This window comes from Vombatus ursinus, unplaced genomic scaffold (genome assembly GCF_900497805.2).
Source record: "Vombatus ursinus unplaced genomic scaffold, bare-nosed wombat genome assembly UNPS02014807.1, whole genome shotgun sequence".
NCBI classification, from domain to species: Eukaryota; Metazoa; Chordata; class Mammalia; order Diprotodontia; family Vombatidae; genus Vombatus; species Vombatus ursinus.
Window position 1 is genome coordinate 46,832,076 of NW_020954585.1, and position 20,840 is coordinate 46,852,915.

Sequence of the window (20,840 nt, forward strand, 5' to 3'; positions counted from 1 at the left end):
TCAAGGCAGAAAAGAATGTTAAAGGCAGAGTAACCACAGCCTCCAAGCAGATCAATAACACTGAGAGCTGTTGGCTTCTGTCTGAGTGGGTGGGGGAAATGGGAGTAGAGCTACTTCTTGGTGCATAGGGAACCTGTATGCTATGACGTCAGGTCCAAGATGTCCCATGGTCATGACACCGTGTGGACAGCAGAGTTGTGTTGGAACCTAGAAGACTAAAAGAAGACGCTCATCTCAGTACCAGGAGTTTCTGTGCAGGGATGAAATGCAGCAGCGCAAACCCACCCTGCTCTGGATATGCAAAGGTCTCTGCTGCCACTGCTGCTGAAGGATTCTTGAAATCCAAGGTAGGCATTCAAAGGGACAGCTACTTTACAAATGCAGGGGAGATAAGAATGAAACAGGTAGAGTGGTGTTTTGGGAAGAGTGCTGGACTAGGAAGTCAGAGGACTTGGCTTCCAGGCTTGACCTGACTGTTTACTACCTTGGGCACATCCATCACTTAACTACTATGAGAGTCAGTTTCCTCATCTGGAAAATGGGGATGATACTGCTTTGGCGACCTACCTCACAGGGTTGTTGTGAATGGGAGAATATTTTTGTTCTTTGCTAGTAATAATTCTGGTTTTTGTATACAAAGATGATGGGACAGTGGAAAGAGCACTGAATCTGGAGTCAGAAGACCAGAGTTTAAACTTTGCCTCTGCCCACTGCTAACCTGTGTGGCCTTGGGCAAATCATTCAACCTCCTGTACCTCAGTTTCTTCCTCTGTAAAATAAGAGGATTGGCCTCTGAGGTTCCTCCATTTCCAAATCTAGGATCCTATGACTCTAGTAGCAAGTAGGACAAGCTCCTTTGAATTGTTTGCTTTTTTTGGAATTGTTTTCAGGAGTGGTTATAGATTTGCATCAAGCAAGCTAAAGTCTCCATTCTGCTCTTCCTTTTGACCAATGGCATGGTCATTTGGAAGATGGCTGGTGACCAGGGTTAGGGTTGCAGTTTTGTGGCCATGAAACTGGGTAAATTTACCTGGACTATGTGGGCATGAGGCAACGATATCATTATTCATGGATGATATGAAATGTCCTCATTGTATGACAGGTGTCCAGAAGTGCCACCTTCTAAAGTGATGCTGGCATATAATGAACCCCTAGTTCTTTATAATGCTTAATTATTGTGGTGTATGTTAAACTGTGCTTTGGTCCCTCAAATGAAAATTGGTTTCAGTTTCTGGCACATCTCCAGCCTCACCAGTTTACTGCCAATGGAGTTTACTGGGGTTCTCGTTTTTTCATTCTAGGTTCATGAATCACAGGGTTCCGGCCAACAAAAGGTACCAGCCTACAGAATATGAACATGCGGCCAACTGTGCCACACATGCTGTGAGTTTTCTTTTATCTTTAGTTAGAGGTTAGGAGGAGGGAGGTCTGTCAGGCTTTTCCCAGCATAGCCCCTTGGTGGATAGGGAAGGAAAATGTATACATCAGCCGACATATCACTGCATTTCAAAAGGATGCAATAGTCATGGTGACCACCATGAATGCCGGAACCATAAGGTCATAGTGGACTACTGGAGCTCACGAGGTCTTTTTGGTTCTCATCAATTTCAGAGAAATCAGTGTAATCTTATTGTGAGGATCACTCCAATGAACCCAGGCTCAAGAGAAGCTTTGCCTTTGTTGTCAAAATTGTAACATGATGCATTTCTCAGCAAAGAAACACTTAGTTTCATCCATTTGTGTTTGAGGAAGAAACCATTCAGTGGTTTGTTGAGTTTTTTTTTGTTGTTGTTGTTGTTGTTGTTGTTAAAAAATGAATATACTTATTCAGTGTGTTCCCTCTTCCCCCATTTTCTGGGAAAACGGAACATTCTATTTTCATGGCAGGGGACAGAAGAAAGTCTTAGGGAAAAAGAAAAGGAGTCTAGGATGGTTGGATCTCTTTGGCTGAGGGTTAGGTGAGTCAGCAATAATTCTTCACAGAATGTGAATCCTTGTCTGTGATAATGGTTGTGTTTTGGGTCCTGGTCCTGGTCCCCTTTCACCATAGTTTTATTCAATGTTTGGCCAACCATGCTTGCAAGAGTGTGTTTTCTATAGTTGGAATTCTTGAGCTTTCTTAACATCCCTCTTTGAGTTATTTTCCCATTCCTGCTACAGCTATTACCAGTGTTAAGTCCCTCATTGAGTTTGGGTCAACTGAATACCAAGCAAAGGGTTCAGGGCATTGCAGAATGTTAGAGTTGGAAGATTATCAAGTTTAGCCCCTTCATATTACACATAAGAAAACTAAAGAAATGAGGTGACTTGCCCAAGATCACACAACTAATAAGAGGCGAATCTAAGATATAAATCTAGGTCTTCTGACTTCAATTCAGTGGTCTTTCCCCTGTGCCATTATGGAAGGAAGAATGTAACATAACCACAGAAGGAGTTGTTTCTTTATAATTAAAAAGGTGGGGGAGGAGAAGAAGGATTTCACATAATTTTTTTTAAAGGCTAGTAATTAGAACACCATATGGTTGCAGTCCAGATTGAAAGTGAGAACAGGATCTGTTTTTAAATGCATCATTCATTTTACTTGCCATATTGTACAATATATAATAAACCTTGCCTAATTCTATGATGCTGGGAAATGGATGGAAGGACAGACAGGTAGGAAGGTAGGTAGATAAATTTATAGATAAATGGATAGATGGATGGATAGACTTCTTAGGTATGTAGTGTTTAGTAAATGTAAGCATTATTGTCTCTTTGAGATAATGTGAAACATAACTACAAAATTTATATTTGTATAGTGTTTGGTGACAGGTGTCCAGAAGTGCCACCTTCTGAACTGATGCTGGCATATAACGAACCCCCAGTTCTTTATAATGCTTAATTATTGTGTTGTATGTTAAACTGTGCTTTTGTCCCTCAAATGAAAATTGGTTTCAGTTTCTGTCACATCTCCAGCCTCACTAGTTTACTGTGTGTCACCAGTGGAGTTTCACTGGAGAGATTCAAGGAAAAGATGTTCCAAAAATACTAGAGTTTCATATTTAAGGGAGGATCAGGCTCACTCACACAGTTCAGCATATATTGAACACCTACTATGTCTAAGACACTGTGATCAACTAGAGAAGTATAAGATGTAGTCCCTAACTTCAAGAAGCTTGCAGTCTAGGGAGCAGCTAGGTGGCATAGTGGATGGAGCTCCAACCTTGGAGTCAGGAGGACCTGAGTTCAAATGTGACCTCAGGCACTTGACCTTTACTAGCTGTGTGACCCTGGGCAAGTCACATAACCCCCAATTGCCTCACCAAAAAAAAAAAAAAAAGAAGAAGAAGAAGCTTACAGTCTAATTGGAGTGACAAAATGTACACATAACCTCTAGTAGAAAGCAGTCTAAAATCATAGCCACTTAAATTGTGTTTAATAATACTATATACCTGTATAGTACTTGAGGGAACTAGGTGGCACACACAGTGTATAGAGTAATGAATTTGGAGTCAAGAAGACCTTAGTTCAAATCCAGCCTCAGAGACTTATTAGCTGTGTAATAAACTTGGGCAAGTCGCAGCCTCTCTTTGCCTCAGTTTCCTCATTTGTAAAATGATATAGGTATGTGCATGCCTATATATGAAATTGTCTATCTATATTGCTTCATAAACCTTAAAGCATGATATACATGCTAGTTATTATTATTGTTATTCATTTCTTTCATATTCACTGTCTCAGCATGACACAGTGGAAAGAGGCTCCGGAATCAAAAGAACTAGATTCACTTCCTAACCTCTTCAACTCAACTGCCTGTCTGACCTTGAGCAAGTCACTTAAAATGAGAGGATTTGGACTTCACCCTCTTGAAGTTCCTTCCAATCCTAGAATAAAGATCCCATAACTCTCATGAGATAAAATAGTTGGAGAATTCAGAAGACCTGGGTTTGAATGCCAGCTCTGCTACCATCTCTCTGTGTAAATTTGGGGGAATCACTTCCCTTCTCAGCATCTCAGTTTCCTCATCTCTAGAGTGGAGGTTAAAAATATCTAAACTATCTACTTCACAAGGTTGTTATAAGGCTCAAATAGGAAGATGGATGTGAAGCACATTGTAATCCATAAAATACTACCCAAATATGATAAGTTATCACTATTATTATTATCCTTGTTTACAGATGAGGAAACTGGATCATGCTGTTAGCTAGTAGGGTCAGAGTCATGACTGGAATCCAGGAATCTTAATTCCAAGGTGACTTCTTGTCATCTCTCAGGGAACTATGTGGAACCAGCTGTAGTAAGTTAAATGTTGTGATTCTGGGTCCAGTGTTTTTAAAGTTTCCTTTACCTTAATGACAAGCCTGAGTCTCCTTGCCCTCAGTTACGGGGGTTGTCCCCTTGCCACTTGGGTTGGCAGACTTTGAGATCTTTTATTTCCTTATTTCACTGGAATTCTCACCTCCCAAAAGTGAGATGGAGAAGCATGGCCACCCTCATCCTAGTCAAGCTTCCAATAACCACAATCCCTCTAAGATTGGTTCACACAAAAAAACAATGATTACGATAAAAAAAGGAAGAAAATTGAAGGGTTTTCTGTAACATGAAAGGCTTGGTATAGATGATCTCTAATCCTTTTCAGGAATATCAGTCCATTATTCTAGTAGCATAATGGACAGAAAACTGGCCTCAAAGCCAGGAAGACCTGGGTTTGAGTCCAATCCCTGACACACACTTACGTCTTTCTGTGATCCAGGCATTGCTTTACCTGGCAGTATGGATAGATTACTGACCAGTGATGTGCCAGTAAAGAGCATATCTGCATGTATTTTTTTCTCTCTTGCCCTAGGTAACTCTCTAAGAATGTAAGTTGTAGAGAGCGGGCCAACCTGTATTGATAGAGGAAGTTTCCTTATCCACATCACAGATCCAATCCCCACTGCTGCCCCTACTCTAGCAGGTAGTTTATGAAAATCTGGGGCCAAGTCTGAGATGGTTGGTTTGTATGAACAATGCAACTACTACAGCCAACCGAAACCTATTCTCTATTTCTAGTTCTGGATTATCCCCAGCATCCTTGGCAGTTCCAACCTTTACTTCCTGTCTGATGATGACTGGGAAACAATTTCTGCTTGGATCTATGGCTTTGGCCTATGTGGCCTCTTTGTTGTCTCCACAATCTTCCACACCATCTCCTGGAAGAAAAAACACCTCAGGTAAGACAACATCTTCTCCTATTAAGAAAAAAAAATGGCTGGGAGGGGACAGTGAGGGCTTACTCATAAATCAGCATAACCCCCCCATATTCTCATTCTCAATCTCTCTCTCTCTCTCTCTGTGTCTGTCTGTCTCTCCCCATCTTCTTTCTCTCCTTTCTCTTTCTCTCCCCTCTGTTTCACTCTTTCCCCTCTATTTCACTCTCTCTCCCCCCTCCCTCCCCTTTCTCTCCCCTCTCTCTCACTCTTCTCTCAGTGTCCCCTCTCTCCCTCTTCTTTCTCTCCTTCTCCCCTCTCTTTCACTCTTCCTCCTCTATTTCACTTTCTCCTCTCTCTCCCCTTTCTCTTTCCTCTCTCTCTTTCTCCCCTCTCTCCCCCCTCCCCTCCCTCACTCTTCTCTCTCCTCTCTCTTTCTCCCCTCCTCTCTCTCTCTTCCTCCTCTCTCTTTTGTCTCCCTCTCCTTTTCTCCTCTCCTCTCCCTGTGTTTCTTTATGTGTCTTTATCTGTCTCTTGCTTTCCCTCTGTCTCTTTTTATTTTTTATGAATGAATCACAGGGTTCCATGCAGGGGTATTCTGATAAATGTTTAACAACCAGCTCTACAAAATTCACAATGAAATTTTTAAGTTTAATTTGCATTATTAACATTTTCTTCATCTCTTTCTGAAGTCTAGACAATCAGTTAAAAAAAGTCCTGATTTGTAGTACTTCTGAGGTATAAATGCTCACATTGAAAATTCAATAGTCAGCTCTTAAAAGCTAGTATAGGCTTGCTCTAGCACACCCCTATTTCCATCCAACAAAAGATGTCAGCCCTTTGAAATTATTTTGTATGATGTTTCGTTTTTGGAGAGGCAGGGAGGACACAGAGAACTATCTTGGAGCCAAGAAGAACTGAGTTCTAGTCCTGCCTTTGACACATACTGGTCAAGTCACAACCTTTCAGTGGTTTAGGTCACTCCAAGATTCTACGTTTCAGAGAAGGTACAATGGTAGAGGGAGTTTCTTTAACTAATACAATCCAGTCTCCATCCCTGGTCACATTTCAATTCAGTTCTTTCTAACTTCCTGATTATAATACCTTATTTCAAGAACTGGCTCTGACACTTATTAGGTCTATGATTCTAGGCAAGTCATTTCACCTTTCAAACCTCTGTTTCTTCCTCTGGAAAGTAAGGAGAAGACTACTTCTACAACTTACCACACAGACCTGTTTTGAGAAAAGCGCTGTCTGAATCTTAAAGAGTTATAGAAACATGAAGTATTATTTTTAATCAATCAACATTTATTAAGCACCTACTATGTGCCTGGTGAACAGCTAGATGGCACAGTGGGTAGAGCATAGGGCTTGGAATCAGGAAGACTCATCTTCATGAGTTCATATCCACACTCAGAAAACACACTTACTAGCTGTGTGACCTTGTGCAAATCACTTAACCCTGCTTACCTCAATTTCCTCATCTGTAAAATGAGCTGGAGAAGAAAATGGCAAACCACTCCAGTATCTTTGCCAAGAAAACCCCGAAGTGGGATCACAGAGAGTGCAGGAGTTTGCTGATGTAGACTTAGCTTCCTGCAGCCCACCAAGTTGAGATTGTAGTATACAGCCTCCATGTAATTCTGTAGTGAGGGAAAGAGTACCCCGTCAAGTGGAGCCTGCTTTCTGGCAGTCAGTCGTAGGAGCAGATACTTCATGGGGAAACATAGCAGTGAAAGGCTGTAGCTAAGTCCATGTGTATCTCTCACACTTTTTATAGCACATCTGCAACCCCTTCTGTCTTCAACCAACACGAATAATAATACAGTAGAGAAAAATCAGTGCTCTATTGTTTCATTTGAAGAGGGAATCTATAAGCCTTTGTACTTTCTGTTCTTTTGTTAGGATACATTATATAATTGGACAGATACTATAAATGGTATATTTTGACATAGTACCATTTAATAGAACATAGTAACATTTTGGGGGTGTTGGGTTATAATTTCTTCAGGATGAGGAGTTCCCAATAGCAGAGTTGGAATTGGAACCTAGGTGCTCTGACTTGCCATTCAGAGGGTTTTTTATTCAGAAGGTGTTCCCCCCCCCCACACACACACCCTACCCCTGTCTTGTTTATAGTGACATTGCCCATGCCTGTGTTTTCAGCACCATTACTCCCTCTGTTGATATTTCTTTCATGAGAACAATGCCCTGGCCATAATAAACTGTCCTTTTACCCCTCTGCTCCTAGGATGGTGGAACACTGCCTGCACATGTTTGACAGGATGGTGATCTATTTCTTTATAGCAGCATCGTACGCCCCCTGGTGAGTAGAGCATGGAGCTGCAGTCTAGTCCTACAGGTCAGACTGTTCGCATACTACTTACTCAAGGCTTTCTTTCAGCATTGGGATTTTTTAAATTAAGTTAGAAATTAATTTAGTGATTTCTGAAATAAGGAAACCACTGTATTCCAAGATCTCATAGTAAAGAGCAGTGTGTGTGTGTGTGTAAAACATATATACACACATATATGTGTATTGTATATACACACACGTGTGTATACATGCACCTGTATACATACACATATACATATAGATAGATGTGTGTATATCCTTCCCCCTCCCCATTTATTAACTTTGACTTGGGCTTTTGAGTGGGCAGCAGTGGGGAACAGGGGAGCAGAAAGCTATATTTGTAAAGAAGGGGTGAAAGATTGCTGACTAATATAATAGACAGTTGGTAGCTACAATTGCACTAATAACTTCTCTAAAAAATCAGAAAAGCTAATTGACACTGGAGTTGTCATACAATTAATATATACATACACATTTCTTCTAGCTCCTGCCATCTTCCTTTTCTAGAGAATTGCACATTTAGATATAAAATAGAATTCCCCATGAAAGTGAGTCAGAGGGTCAGTAAGAAGTATAATAAGGAAAAAGGTTGCCTCAGTAGAGGCTAGAGAACTGGCCTGGAAGCCAGGAAGAACAAGGTTCATACAGACTAGCACATCCTGGTAAATAACCCTGCATAAGACCCTTAACCTCTCATGCAAGAACAGAATTTGTGGAGAACATGCAGCAGTCCTGCATTGGTAGAGGGAGTTTCCTCACCAGGAGGTTCCCTATATTTATAAAACCACAGGTCAAATCCTTCTCACTATCATAAGCAGGAGAAGAAAGATAAGTCATTCATTCAGTCAACAAGCATTTATTAAGTATATACTATGTGTTGGGCACTGTGTTAAGCACCGGAGATATAACTATAATTTTTTTAAAAAACCAAGTTCACCCTTACAGAGCTTATATCTTACTTTTTTTTCAGAGGTTGGGGGACTATGGGTATGTAATATTGCTTATGTTAGTGTTTTTAATACGTTGGTTAATTTTGATGAACTTTTTTCCCCTTTTTTTTACTCTTGTCATAAAGGATGACTCTTTAGGAGGGAGAGGAGGAAGAATACATTGGGAAATAGAGATCATGTAAAAACAAAAAAAATATAAAAATATTTTAAAAGGAATAATTAGTTAAGATAGGGAGTTACCAGATGGCATACTTGGGTGAATTGTCTACCTGCCATGCCCTGATGTGCCTCCTCCCACCTCTCCTGGCATCCTTCCCAACAATAGGTCATAGGTGCCCCCTGAGTCTTTGTCTAGGGCAGTTCTCCCCTCAAATGAAGAATGTTTCATGATGCTTGCCACAGACACCGTTTGTGACACTTAATCCAGGGTACAAAAATTCCTAGTTATGACTCTGAGGGCGTGAAGAAAACAATGAAATGTCTCATGCAACTTCTCAGCTGTGGATTTTTAATCTCATGTTTTTCCCTTTGAATGTATGCATTTTGAGGACAGGGACTGTTTCTTTTTTCTTTTTTTCTTTCTTTTTTTCTTTGCTCTGTCATCAGGAGGGAGCCAAGTCTCTGTGAGTGCAAGAAGATGGAGGGAACAAGAAAGGAAAAGGTTGTTTTGAAAGCTAATAAAAATTATTTTAAAATGAAAGCCAGTTTGTTGCCTATGAAACAGGCATTCCAGAGAGCACAGTGAAAAGGATGGGTTACTTTACAGTGGGATATTGAGAGGGTTGGGTTGAGGGGGATGAGAACAAGGGGGCAATCAGTGTGAGAGGGGTGGAGAACAGGGTTTGAACAATAACAGTGGGCTCAGAATCAATAGGATGGGGTGAGCATGACAGGGTAGAATTATGTTAATTATTGAGGAATGAATTCAAGTAGGTTATCATTGACCATAGGGTTTAGCCTTGGGTAGAATTGTCCCAGGATGTCAGGCAGCTATAGGTGACTGGAACAGGGTGGGAGGAGTGTGGAGTATGCCAGGACAGGGCAAGGTAACTTCTGTGGAACTATAGGAGGTCAGAGAGGGTGTCTGAATACCTAGCACAATGACAAGTACATAGTAGGCACTTAAGACGTTTATATTGATTGAATGAATAAATGTATGTATGTATGAAAAGGCATTTATTAAGCTGTTACTATGTGACAAGCACTGTGCTAGATGGTCATGCCCCCTAACTATACTCTGGACTTAGATAGATGGTGAGCCTGGACATAGACATAAGGGACACATTATGGAAGGATATGGCCATCCTTCTTGAAGTAGGTAACTCTCAAAGGGTCAGGATGTCCTCCCAAATATCCTAGTTTTTCAAAATGTCTCATTCTAGACTTACCATCCATGTATTAATATAAATAATGGAAAGTTTATTACTTATGAAGATAATGAAGGCAAACATATTTGTCATAGAAGTCCTAGGAGTATAGGACTAGCTTTTGAATACAGAGGCTCTGTTGTGACTATAAAAACTAAATTTCTCACCTCCAGCCTTTCTTGTCCCCTAGGCTTAATCTCCGGGAGCTTGGTCCCTGGGCCGCCCACATGCGCTGGATTGTCTGGCTCATGGCTTCTGTTGGGACCATCTATGTGTTCTTCTTCCACGAACGGTAAGCATAGCTATGGCTATGGAAGTGTGGGTAGGGCTCATTTGCCTGCGACAAGGTAAAAACTCCTTTTTCTACCTCTGGGATCCCTATCTGAGCAGGAGTTGCTGGGGATAGTACTGTGCTCTCACCAACAAGGTGGGATCCATATCTCCAAAGTAGCATATGTCATTACCATGAGATGACCATATAACAGCCAGGTACCCCAGCTCTAGAGACCTATCTGGTGTTTAGGATCACAGGCAGACTTTAATTCATAGGCTATGCATAGTTTATTCATAATGCCTATGTATAAATGACTATGTACACTGCCAGAAGGAAAGAAAAAAGAAAGAAGGAAGAAAGGAGGAAGAAAGGAAAGAAGGAAGGAAGGAAGGAAGGAAGGAAGGAAGGAAGGAAGGAAGGAAAGAATGATGGGAAGGAAAAGCATCTATTAAGTGCTTACTATGTGCCAGAGACTGTGCTAAATGCCAGAGATAGACAGGCAGGCAGACAGACAGACAGAGAGACAGATAGACAGATAGATAGGCATATACACACAAAAACAAAGACAGTCCCTGTCCTCAAGGAGCTTGCATTCTAATAAAGATAGACATGCTAGAGTGATGGTAGTTACTGGGATTGTAAATGGGGCTGTGGGTGAGGAGGAAGGGGAGACTATCAAACCCTTCCAGGAAAAATGCAGAGCTGGTTTGATTGTGGGTCCAGAATAGCAGGAGAGGGAACGGGGTGCCTCCTCCCATTCCTGTGAAATATGGCTGAGAACTGCCAGCAACAGTGAGTGAGTTCAGGCAGTTGTCATTCATCAGGACAAAAGGGGAGGGGCCATAGCAAAAGTTTCAGAGATGAAAGGGCTAACTTCTCTGAAATTCCTAGAGAACTTAGTATTCTACTGAGGATTTACAACTGATAGGATTCTTGGTTATTCTTTGTATTTACTCTATGGGATTTTCCTCTTTTCCACTTTTCTTTTCCTCAAGGGTGAACTTGCCCAAAGCACGCTGTATCTCACAGCCCCTGACTTGCCTCTTAATGGGCATTATTGTCTTTCGTCCTTTGTTCTCAAATAGGACCAATAGCATCACAAGGGTGGTGACTTGGATTTAAGTCAGGAAGAGCTACACAGAGTTATTAACCTCACTCTCTTCTCCAGGGTCATCAGAGTCTAGTGGCAAGACAAAAATCAAGATAATTTGGGTGCCTATAATAATGATGACAATAATAAAAGGCAGCTAGGGGGCAAAGTGGATAGAGCACCAAGCCTAGAGTCCAGAACACCTACGTTCAAATCTAGCCTCAAACACTTGACACTTACTAGCTGTGTGACCCTGTGCAAGTCACTTAACCCCATTGCCTTGTCCCCTGTACATATACATACATACATGCATACATTATATACACACATATACATACATATACACATATATATGAGTGTGTATGCATGTGTTTATACATATATGTGTGTATATATATATACACACATATATACATATATATATATATCAGAAACATTTGATGGAGCCAGGTTGCAACAAACTATAAATGTCAAATGGAAGAGTTTTATATGTGATCCTAGAGGTAATAGGAAGCCACTGGAGTTTATTGAGCAGGGGGTAACATGGTGAGTATGATGCTTAAGAAAAATCACTTTGATTGCTATGTGGAGGATGGGTTGGAATGGAGAGAGATTTAAGGAAGAGTGAACAGTTAGTAGGCTATTGAAATAGTCCAAGTGAGATGAAATGATGGTCTGAATTAGGGTGGTTTTGGTTTGAGTAGAGAGAAAGGAGTAGATATGAGATTTGCTGTGGAAAAAGAAATGAAAAGATTTAGCAACTAATTGGATAGGTGGGGTGAGGCAGAATGAGGAGTTAAGAATGACACCTAGGTTTCAAACCTAATTGTTTGGAAGGATGATATTGGCCTGACAATAACGAGGAAGTTCAGAAGAGGTGGATTTGGAGGGAAAGACAATGAGTTCTGTTTCAGACATGAGCTAGAGGTTTATAGGACACCTAGTTTGAATGCTCAATAGGTTATTGGTGATGCCCAGGAGAGACACTGAAGCTGAATCTACAGATCTGGGAGTCATCTGTGTAGACATTGTAACCGAGTCCATAGGAGCTGATGAGGTCACAGACAGAGAGAGAGAGAGAGAGAGTAGAAAGAGAAAAGGATGAATACTCATTTAACAGGATAATTTCATTACATTAGACATTTTCAGTATGGATTAGGTGTTTTGACTTTTAGTCTATCCAAATCTGGTTGTTGCCATTTCAGGATGAAACCTTGGTGGACACCCATAATTAGGGGGAACGACATGGAAGATGATCCAGAAAAAGGGATTAAGAAGGAGTGGTCAAATAGTTAGATGGGGAGCTAAGAGAGAAGAGAATCATGAAAACCCAGAGAGCCAAGAATTTCTACAGGGAAAAGCTGTGAACCATATGAAATGCTGCAGAGAAGTTAAGAAGGATGAAGATTAATAAGAATTAGCATTGATGTAGCCTTAAAAACTTGTAAAGTGCTTTACATATGTTAAGTCATTTTATCCTCACAATAACCCCATGGAGGTAGTTACTATGATCATCCCCAAGATTACAAATGAGGAAACTGAGGCACAGAAAGGTTAAAGATTTGCCCAGAGTCACACAGCTAGTGTCTGAGGCAAAATTCAGACTCAAGTCTTCCTGATTCCAAATTCTAAGTTCTATCCACTGTGCCCTGAACCTTCCCTTTTATGGAAAGGCCATTTGATTTGGTAAGGAAGAGATCATTGGTAACTATAGAGAGAGCAGCTTCAGTTGAATGAGGTCAGAAGTCAGATTGCAAAGGGTTTAGACTAGAATGAGAAGAGAAAGTGGAGGAACTGAGTGTGGACAGTGTTATCAAGAAGTTTGGCTGAGAAAGAGAGGAGAGATATAGGATATTAGGGGTTTCCGGATATAAACAAGGGTAGTTTGTTTTGTTTTGTTTTTGTTTTTTAAATGGAGGAGAATGTTTGTGGCCCGTAGAGGAGCCAGCAGTCAGGAAAAGATTAAAGATTGGAGGGGAGATAATATTGCTGGAGAAGAAAGGGGTGGGGGAAGAATCAAGAGTGCTTGTTGAGAGGCCTTGGTCAAGAATAGTTTCTTTATCAGAGACTGAAATAAAGGAGGTATTGGAGAATGATGTCACAGGTTTGTGAGATGAGGAAAAGAGAAGAAGGCAGACCTCACAGTCAATGGCCTAAATTCTCAGGTAGATTTTGAGGTGAAGTCCTCAGCTGAGAGGTTAGAGAAAGGAGGAAGTGTGCAAGGCTTGAGGACAAAAAAGGCTTGGAACAGCAGCTGTGTTGAGTGGGATAAAAATTCAATTAGGGAAGAATAAAATGATTTCTTTGTTGCAGTGAGAACCTAGGTTGAGATTAAATAACATAAATTTGTAGTGGACACAGTCAGCAGGACTACAGGACTTTTTCCAGTTCCATTCCTCAGTGCCATGAATAGGAACAGAGGAGGAGGACAGTGGGAGTAAGCCAGGCTTAGGGTTCGGTAAGGTAATAGATAGTTTCGTCCACAAAGTAGAAGTACTTTAGAATTCTAGTGTTAGAAGGAGAAAGGGGGACTGGCCAAACAGTCATTTCACAGGATAATTCCATTACATCAGACATTTTCCATATGGATTAGGTATTTTGACTTTTAATCTCTCAGAATCTGGTTCATGCTATTTCGGTGAGATTTTAGGCTGCAGTTTTGAAAAAATAGCAAATAGGAGGAAACTCAGAGAACTCACATATGGAAATGAAGAAGAAACTCTGATAGGTAGGAGCTTTAATTTCAGATTTTCTTATCTGTTAAATGAGAGAGCTGGGCTAGATGGCCTTGTAACCCTAAAGCTATGATCCTACAAGAAAGCATGACAGAGAGAACATAACTGAGGCGGCCCTTCCGTCACTCAACTTTTGTAAAAAGGGCCTCAATCGAAGGTCTGCACAAGTAGATGATTAGATTTTTAAGGCAAATGATTAGATTTTTTTTCCCCCCCCGTGTGGTACAGCGACTCTAACACAATTAAACTCAGAGACTTCTCAAGGAAGCAGAAATTACTCTTTATTTCAATCTTGCGAGAAGGGGCGTCTACTCCTCCAGTACACTACCAGCAGGAGAGAGGCGAGGCACAAAGGACAAAGCAAGGTTATATATCTTAGCGCAAACAAGAAACTCCCATCCCGCCACTATCCCTTACTCCCATTGGCTGGGAGGCGGGCTTACATTCTAAGCGGGAAAATCTTTCCCATTCCCAAAGAACAAGGAAACAGGGTATAGCCAATCCAAACATACATGTCCTTATTTAGTATACCTAATGCTGATGTGGCAGTGGCAATCAGGAGAGGGTTTAGGGCTGAATTAAACTTATGGCCTGTTCGTTCTCTTAGAGCAAACAGTTTCGAGACAGTCTTTTCATCACCACTCTGAGAAGTCTTCACAGAGGTTCTATCTCATTCACCCCTTTGCCCACCCACCAGCCCTCCAGAAAACAGTAGAGCAAAGAGATGAGGATACAACCAGATCTCTGGAGAAGACTGGATATACAGGGTCCAGACTTTGGGTTCATTGATCTCCAGGCTCAACAGGAAGATAATGGGTATTGATGAATCTGACCACCCAGGTTGCCCAGTCTCTTGGTCATTCCTCTAGGTTCAGGACAAGTAAGCTGTCCCACATAGAAATATTATAGGAAAGTGTATCAGGTGTTTTTTGTTTTTTTTTTAAATCTAGAACACAAACATTCTCCTCCATTTAAAAAACAAAACAAACAACCCTTGATTATATCCAGCCACCTCTAATATCCTATATCTCTCCTCTATTTCTCAGCCAAACTTCTTGATAACACTGTCCACACTCAATTCCTCCACTTTCTCTCTTCTCATTCTAGTCTGAACCCTTTGCAATCTGACTTCTGACCTCACTCAACTGAAGCTGCTCTCTCTAAAGTTACCAATGATCTCTTCATTACCAATTACTTAATTGATTTCCTACTTTTGATGTCACAGAAAGCAGGAGCACCAATTAACAAAGTTGCATAAGGGTGGAACTTTCCAGCAAGAAGATTCTAGATATGAGAAAAGGGGTTCCAGAGAGAAGGGGCAGGCAGGGGAATGAGGGAAGGTAAGAGAACTTCTTTAGGATGTGAAATAGCCTGATAGAGAAAGACAAGTTTTCATAAAAACAATTTTTTTTTCAAATTACTACAACCACATTATTTAAATTCTAGGCTCTTAAGGAAAAAATGTATTAAAAAAAAGTTTCTCTTGTCTTTTGTTAATATGCAATGAACTGACTTTCAACAATAAGACTTTGGAACAGGCCTCCTTACTCTTTTTTGTGTCATAGATTCCATTGGCAATTATGCACCTCCTCTCAGAATAATGGTTTATAAATGCATAAACTAAAGTACATAGGATTACAAAAGAAACTAATTATATTAAAATCCAGTTGTAAAAATGTGTTTTTAAAAAAAAGTTCATGGATACCCAGGTTAAAAACCCTTGCTCTGAAACTAAAAGATGTGGTTTCTTTTTTTTCTTTGACACTCAGCACTACAGTGAACCTGGACAAGTCAATAAACTTCTCTGGGCCTCAGTTTCCTCATCTGTAAAATGAAGGGATTAGAGTAGATGGATTCTAACATCTCTTTCAGCTCTAAATCTATGGTCCTAGGATCCTATTTAACATTTGTTAAGTTCCTAACCTACTTTGTAAAGAAAGGCAGGAGCTTGTGGGCAATACTTACATTTCTTTGCCTGGACATGTAGTGAGCAAATAGTCATTAGCAAACACCAATAAATTTGCTTGGTGCAGCCAGTCAAGAATTCAGCCCTGCCAATGATTGAGAGGTTAGAAACTCTGCCAAGGAGATCAGGATGGAAGAACTGGGTTTTCAGCTCTTGGCTGCCTCCATCCAAGATGGCACCACCACCATATGTTAGGAAACTGTGTACCAAATATTGAAGCTCAACCTAAGTACAAGGCTTCTTGTTCTTCCGTACCAGATACAAACTTGTGGAGCTGCTCTGCTATGTCGTGATGGGGTTTTTCCCAGCTCTAGTCATCCTTTCTATGGTAAGTAACTCCTGCCTAAAGGAGGACCTCATGCTCTATCATTGATCTGGAACTCATTAAAACCATTCAGAAGGGGGCAACCAGTATATAAACATTTATCACTGACCAAGATTAAAAGGCCAAGACATTCAAGTTAACTTCTATTTTTCCTTAGTTTCAACTCATGGTTTGGCAACATGGACTATGTAGACATAGCCAAAGCAAATACAATCTAATTTGAGAAGCAACAACAAAAGAGGAAAATAGTACCTCTTCAGTCTTTAGCTGGCTTTGAATGCAGGCTTCCATAATCCTCAAGCTGGAAATTCATCTGTCTCCTATAGGTAGAACAATACATACCAAAGATGGCCATGAACCATGCTAGGAACCATCTGTGAAGTGGAGGGTTTCTGGGTAAGGGAGGAGCATCTTATGTGTAAGGATGGAGGGGAATAATCACTGAGCATAGTGGGGCATGTGGACTGCATATATATGCAGCTTTCCTGCCATTCCCCCAACAGATCAAATGAGCTACTACAGGGTACCATTATTCATTTTGTGGCCATTGCCCCTTCAGATTCTTGTCCTCTCAAAAAAGCCTGATAACCTCCCTCCCCCCGTTCCTGTTTCTCTTGGAAGACTTAATACTTTTCTCTCCCTCCATTTTCAATCAATGAATCAATCAGCAAGCATTTATTAAGCACTTAATATCTGCCAGGCACTGTGCTAACCACTGGGGATACAGAGAAAGGTAAAAAACACAGCCCAACCTCAAGGAGCTCACTTTCTAAGAGAGGAACAACATGCAAATAACTATGTACATGCAAGATATAGGGAGAGAGAGCAGATAGAAGGACATTAGCCATGCAGAGGAGGTGGGGAGTAACCCTTCTCACCTCTGACACTGCCACCAATCTAGTACAGGCCTTCATCACCTCATGCCTAGGCTACTGCAAAAGCCTACTGGTGGGTCTATGGGCCTCAAGTCTCTCCCCTCTCTAGTCCATCCTTCATTCAACCACAGAGGTGATTTTCCTAAAATTCAGGTCCATTCATGTCAACTGCCTACTCAATAAACTCCAATGACTTCCTATTGCCTTCAGGATCAAATAAAAAAAATGTTCTGTTTTGGCATTCAAAGCCCTTCTTAACCTAGCTCCCTCATCACTTTCCAGTATTCTTACACCTTACTCCCCAACATGTACCCTTTGATCCAGTGACACTGGTCTCTTGGATGCTCCATGAACAAGAAGTTCTATCTCTCAGCTCAAGTATTGTCTCTGGCTGTCCCCCATGCCTAGAATGTTCTCCCACTTCTGCTCAGGCTACCAACCTTCCTGGCTTCCTTTAAGTCCCAACTAAAACCCCATCCCTCTTAATTCTAGTCCTTTTTTTTTTTTTGGTTGAGGCAATTGGGGTTAAGTGACTTGCCTAGTGAATGTTATGTGTGTGATGCCGGATTTGAACTCAGGTCCTCCTGACTCCAGGGCCGGTGTTCTATCCCCTGAGCCACCTAGCTGCCCCTAGTCCCTTTTTTCTTGTAATTATTTCCTATTTATCCTGTTTATATAACTTGTTTCGTATATATTTGTTTGCAAATTGTCTTCCCTATTAGATTGTAAGCTTCTTGAGGTCAGGGACTGTCTTTTGACTCATTTTGTATCCCCAGCACTTAGCATGGTTCTTGGCACATAGTAGGCCTATGTTTGTTGATTAATTGAAAACTGGGAAAGACCTCCTGTCAAAGGTAGGATGTGGGCTAAATTTTGAGAGAAGCCAGGAATGAAAAGTTTCAGAGGGTTCCTAGCTTGGTTCTTAGCCCTCTTGGATATGAATTGTTCTAGCCGTAGGAAGAGGCTGAAATTCCTGCTTAAGGATTCTGGTATCCTGCCTTCAGGATCAGCTCCAAATTAAAGCACTACTGAATATGTTTGGTATTGCTTTTAAAAATATATTATCACGCATTAAACCTTAAACAACAGTGCCAATTAGACATGTTTTCAGTTGTTTATTTTTCTGTATATTGTGTCTACAACAGCTTACTAGTTACTCCCTTTGGGTTCCCTTCCATTCTCATAGTCCATTCATTTCTATTTATGTTCCTAGTTTTCCTTTTATGTGGCTAGAGTTAGGGCCTATACTGTCCTTCTAATTTCACATTGCTTCATGTATGGCTTTCCAAATTTCTTTCTGTTCCTTATATTTGTCCTTTTTAGTGGCATCAAGTTTGGATTTACTTTTGGAAACAATTTCACACTGACTGGTAGATTTCCAGCCTCCTTTGAGGCTAGAAGAGACAAGTTGATTTTCAGGCTTCTTTGAACCCCTTACTTAACAGTTCTAGATGTAAGTAGATGAGGATATGGGAAGTGCTTTACAAACTTATAACTATAGAAATGTGAGTTGTTGTTGTAGCTAAGTGTTTATTTCCATTTAAATTCTCCTTTTAGAAGCTGCTAGGTGGTGCAGTGGGGAGAATGCTAAGCCTAGAGTCAGGAAGATCAGAGTTGCAATGAGACCTCAGATATTTACTAGTTGTGTGACCTTGGGCAAGTCAGTTAACCTATTTGCCTCAATTCCTTAAGCTGTAAAATGAAGATATAAACAGCACCTAGTTGTTGTGAGGATCAAATGTAATAATATTTGTAAAAAGTATTAGCACAATGCCTGACAAATAGTAGGTGCCATATAAATGCTTATTCCTCTTCCCTCTTCCCTTTCTTTAAAAAAAAAATGTGGAGGAAGTGCTATTAAATGAATAGGGAAGACTGATAAAGGTAAAGGGATCAACTGGAATTTTTCAAGTAGTTTGGACCCACAAGGATTTTCTCCCAAATCTCTCTCTCTCTCCCTCTCCCTCCCTCTCTCTCTCTCTCTCTCTCTCTCTCTTTCTCTCAATCTCTGTCTCTGTCTCTCTCTCTCTGTCTCTCTCTCTGTCTCTCTCAATCTCTGTCTTTGTCTCTGTCTTTGTCTCTCCCTCTCCCTCTCTCTCTCTGTCTCTATCTCTCTCTGTCTCTCTCAATCTCTGTCTCTGTCTCTCCCTCTCTCTCTCTGTCTCTCTCTCTCTCTCAATCTCTGTCTCTCTCTCTGCCTCTCTCTCTGTCTGTCTCTCTGTCTGTCTCTCTCAATCTCTGTCTCTGTCTCTCTCTCTGTCTCTCTCAATCTCTGTCTCTCTCTCTGTCTCTATCTCTCTGTTTCTCTCAATCTCTGTCTCTGTCTCTTTCTCTCTCTGTCTCTCTCTGTCTCTCTCAATCTCTGTCTCTGTCTCTCCCTGTCCCTCTCTCTCTCTCTGTCTGTCTCTCTCTGTCTCTCTTTCTCTCTCAATCTCTCTCTCTGTCTCTCTCAATCTCTGTCTCTGTCTCTGTCTCTCTCTGTCTCTATCTCTCTCTCAATCTCTGTCTCTGTCTCTGTCTCTCTCTCTCAGTCTCTGTCTCTGTCTCTCTCTGTCTCTCTCTCTCTCTCTCTGTGAGTTGCTCCCTGGCCTCAGTCTTCAGTCGAATTCCAGGCCGGGCTTGCTTCCCTGTCCCTCCATTCTACTATGCTACTGACTAGTCCCCTCCCCTCACCTTGTCCTTGCTGACAGCCCAACACTGATGGAATCTTGGAGCTCATGACCGGAGGTGTCTTTTACTGCTTTGGGATGGTGTTCTTCAAGAGTGACGGGCGGATTCCCTTTGCCCATGCCATCTGGCACCTCTTTGTGGCATTTGGAGCTGGCACCCACTACTATGCCATCTGGAGGTACCTCTACCAGCCCAACACACTGGAGTCAAAAGTGTCCAAATGAGATGTCAAAGAATCTCACAACGCACCTGGTGCCCTTGGAACAGTGCGTTAGAGGAGACATTACTGGGATGAGGCCTTGCTCAGAGGTTCCAGGCCTGTCTTTTGCTTCATTGCTGGATATTTTTTTTGGACGGGTCCTGGGTCATATCTGGTGGTTGCCAGAAATCTTTAGGGTATCTGGTGTAGGAAAAAGGCACTAGAAGGCTTTATTGGAGCGCAAAAAAATTAACCAGATACTTTGTGTATGTTTTAGACAAGTCATCCATAACAAAAAAACAACATTAATGTCTTCAGGAAAGGGAACTGATCTCTTTCTGGAAACAAGAGGCCATGACAGGCAAAGACTTTGTTCACAGTGTCCTAATAACCTTTAAAATGACAATTGTACTCCTCCAGGGAGAAAATCAGCCTCTGTGTGTGCCGCATCAATCAGAACCCACCTTTTTTTTTTTTTTGCAACCTGGATGCTCAAACTGCCAATACTACAGAACCAATTAGTCTTCTAGATGGTTTCAGGGATGGGAAGGTGACCCTCTCTGGAATCTGGCTCTGCCCAATCTAAGACCATCCAAGAGTGGACACTCTTTTTTCTCTTAGGAAAGTGAATACTTTCCTTTCCCACTCCCTCCTTTGCCAAAATCCTTTTCAGACACTAGGTTCTCTTGGGTATGTATTGAAATGGCTCTTTCTACCCTGACATTTTAGTTTTGTTGGGAAGGAGCTGGAGGGAAAATATATGATAGAGCCGTGGTTGCTTTAATCTCTAGATTGAATCTGCAGGTGGGCCTGGTGACTCCAGCAACAAAAAAACAGACACTTTGCGCTGTTGGGAGATGACTTG

At 41.3% G+C, this 20,840-nt stretch overlaps 1 protein-coding gene across 1 annotated transcript; it reads left to right on the forward strand.

The window, feature by feature from the left end:
* Positions 1–297: 297 nt before the first annotated feature.
* On the forward strand, positions 298–20,000 carry MMD2 (monocyte to macrophage differentiation associated 2). Its single transcript, XM_027875145.1, is given in 7 exon segments — positions 298–347; positions 1,302–1,383; positions 5,032–5,192; positions 7,420–7,494; positions 10,032–10,133; positions 16,165–16,234; positions 19,797–20,000. Coding segments are annotated over 7 exon segments (744 nt in total).
* Positions 20,001–20,840: the final 840 nt, after the last annotated feature.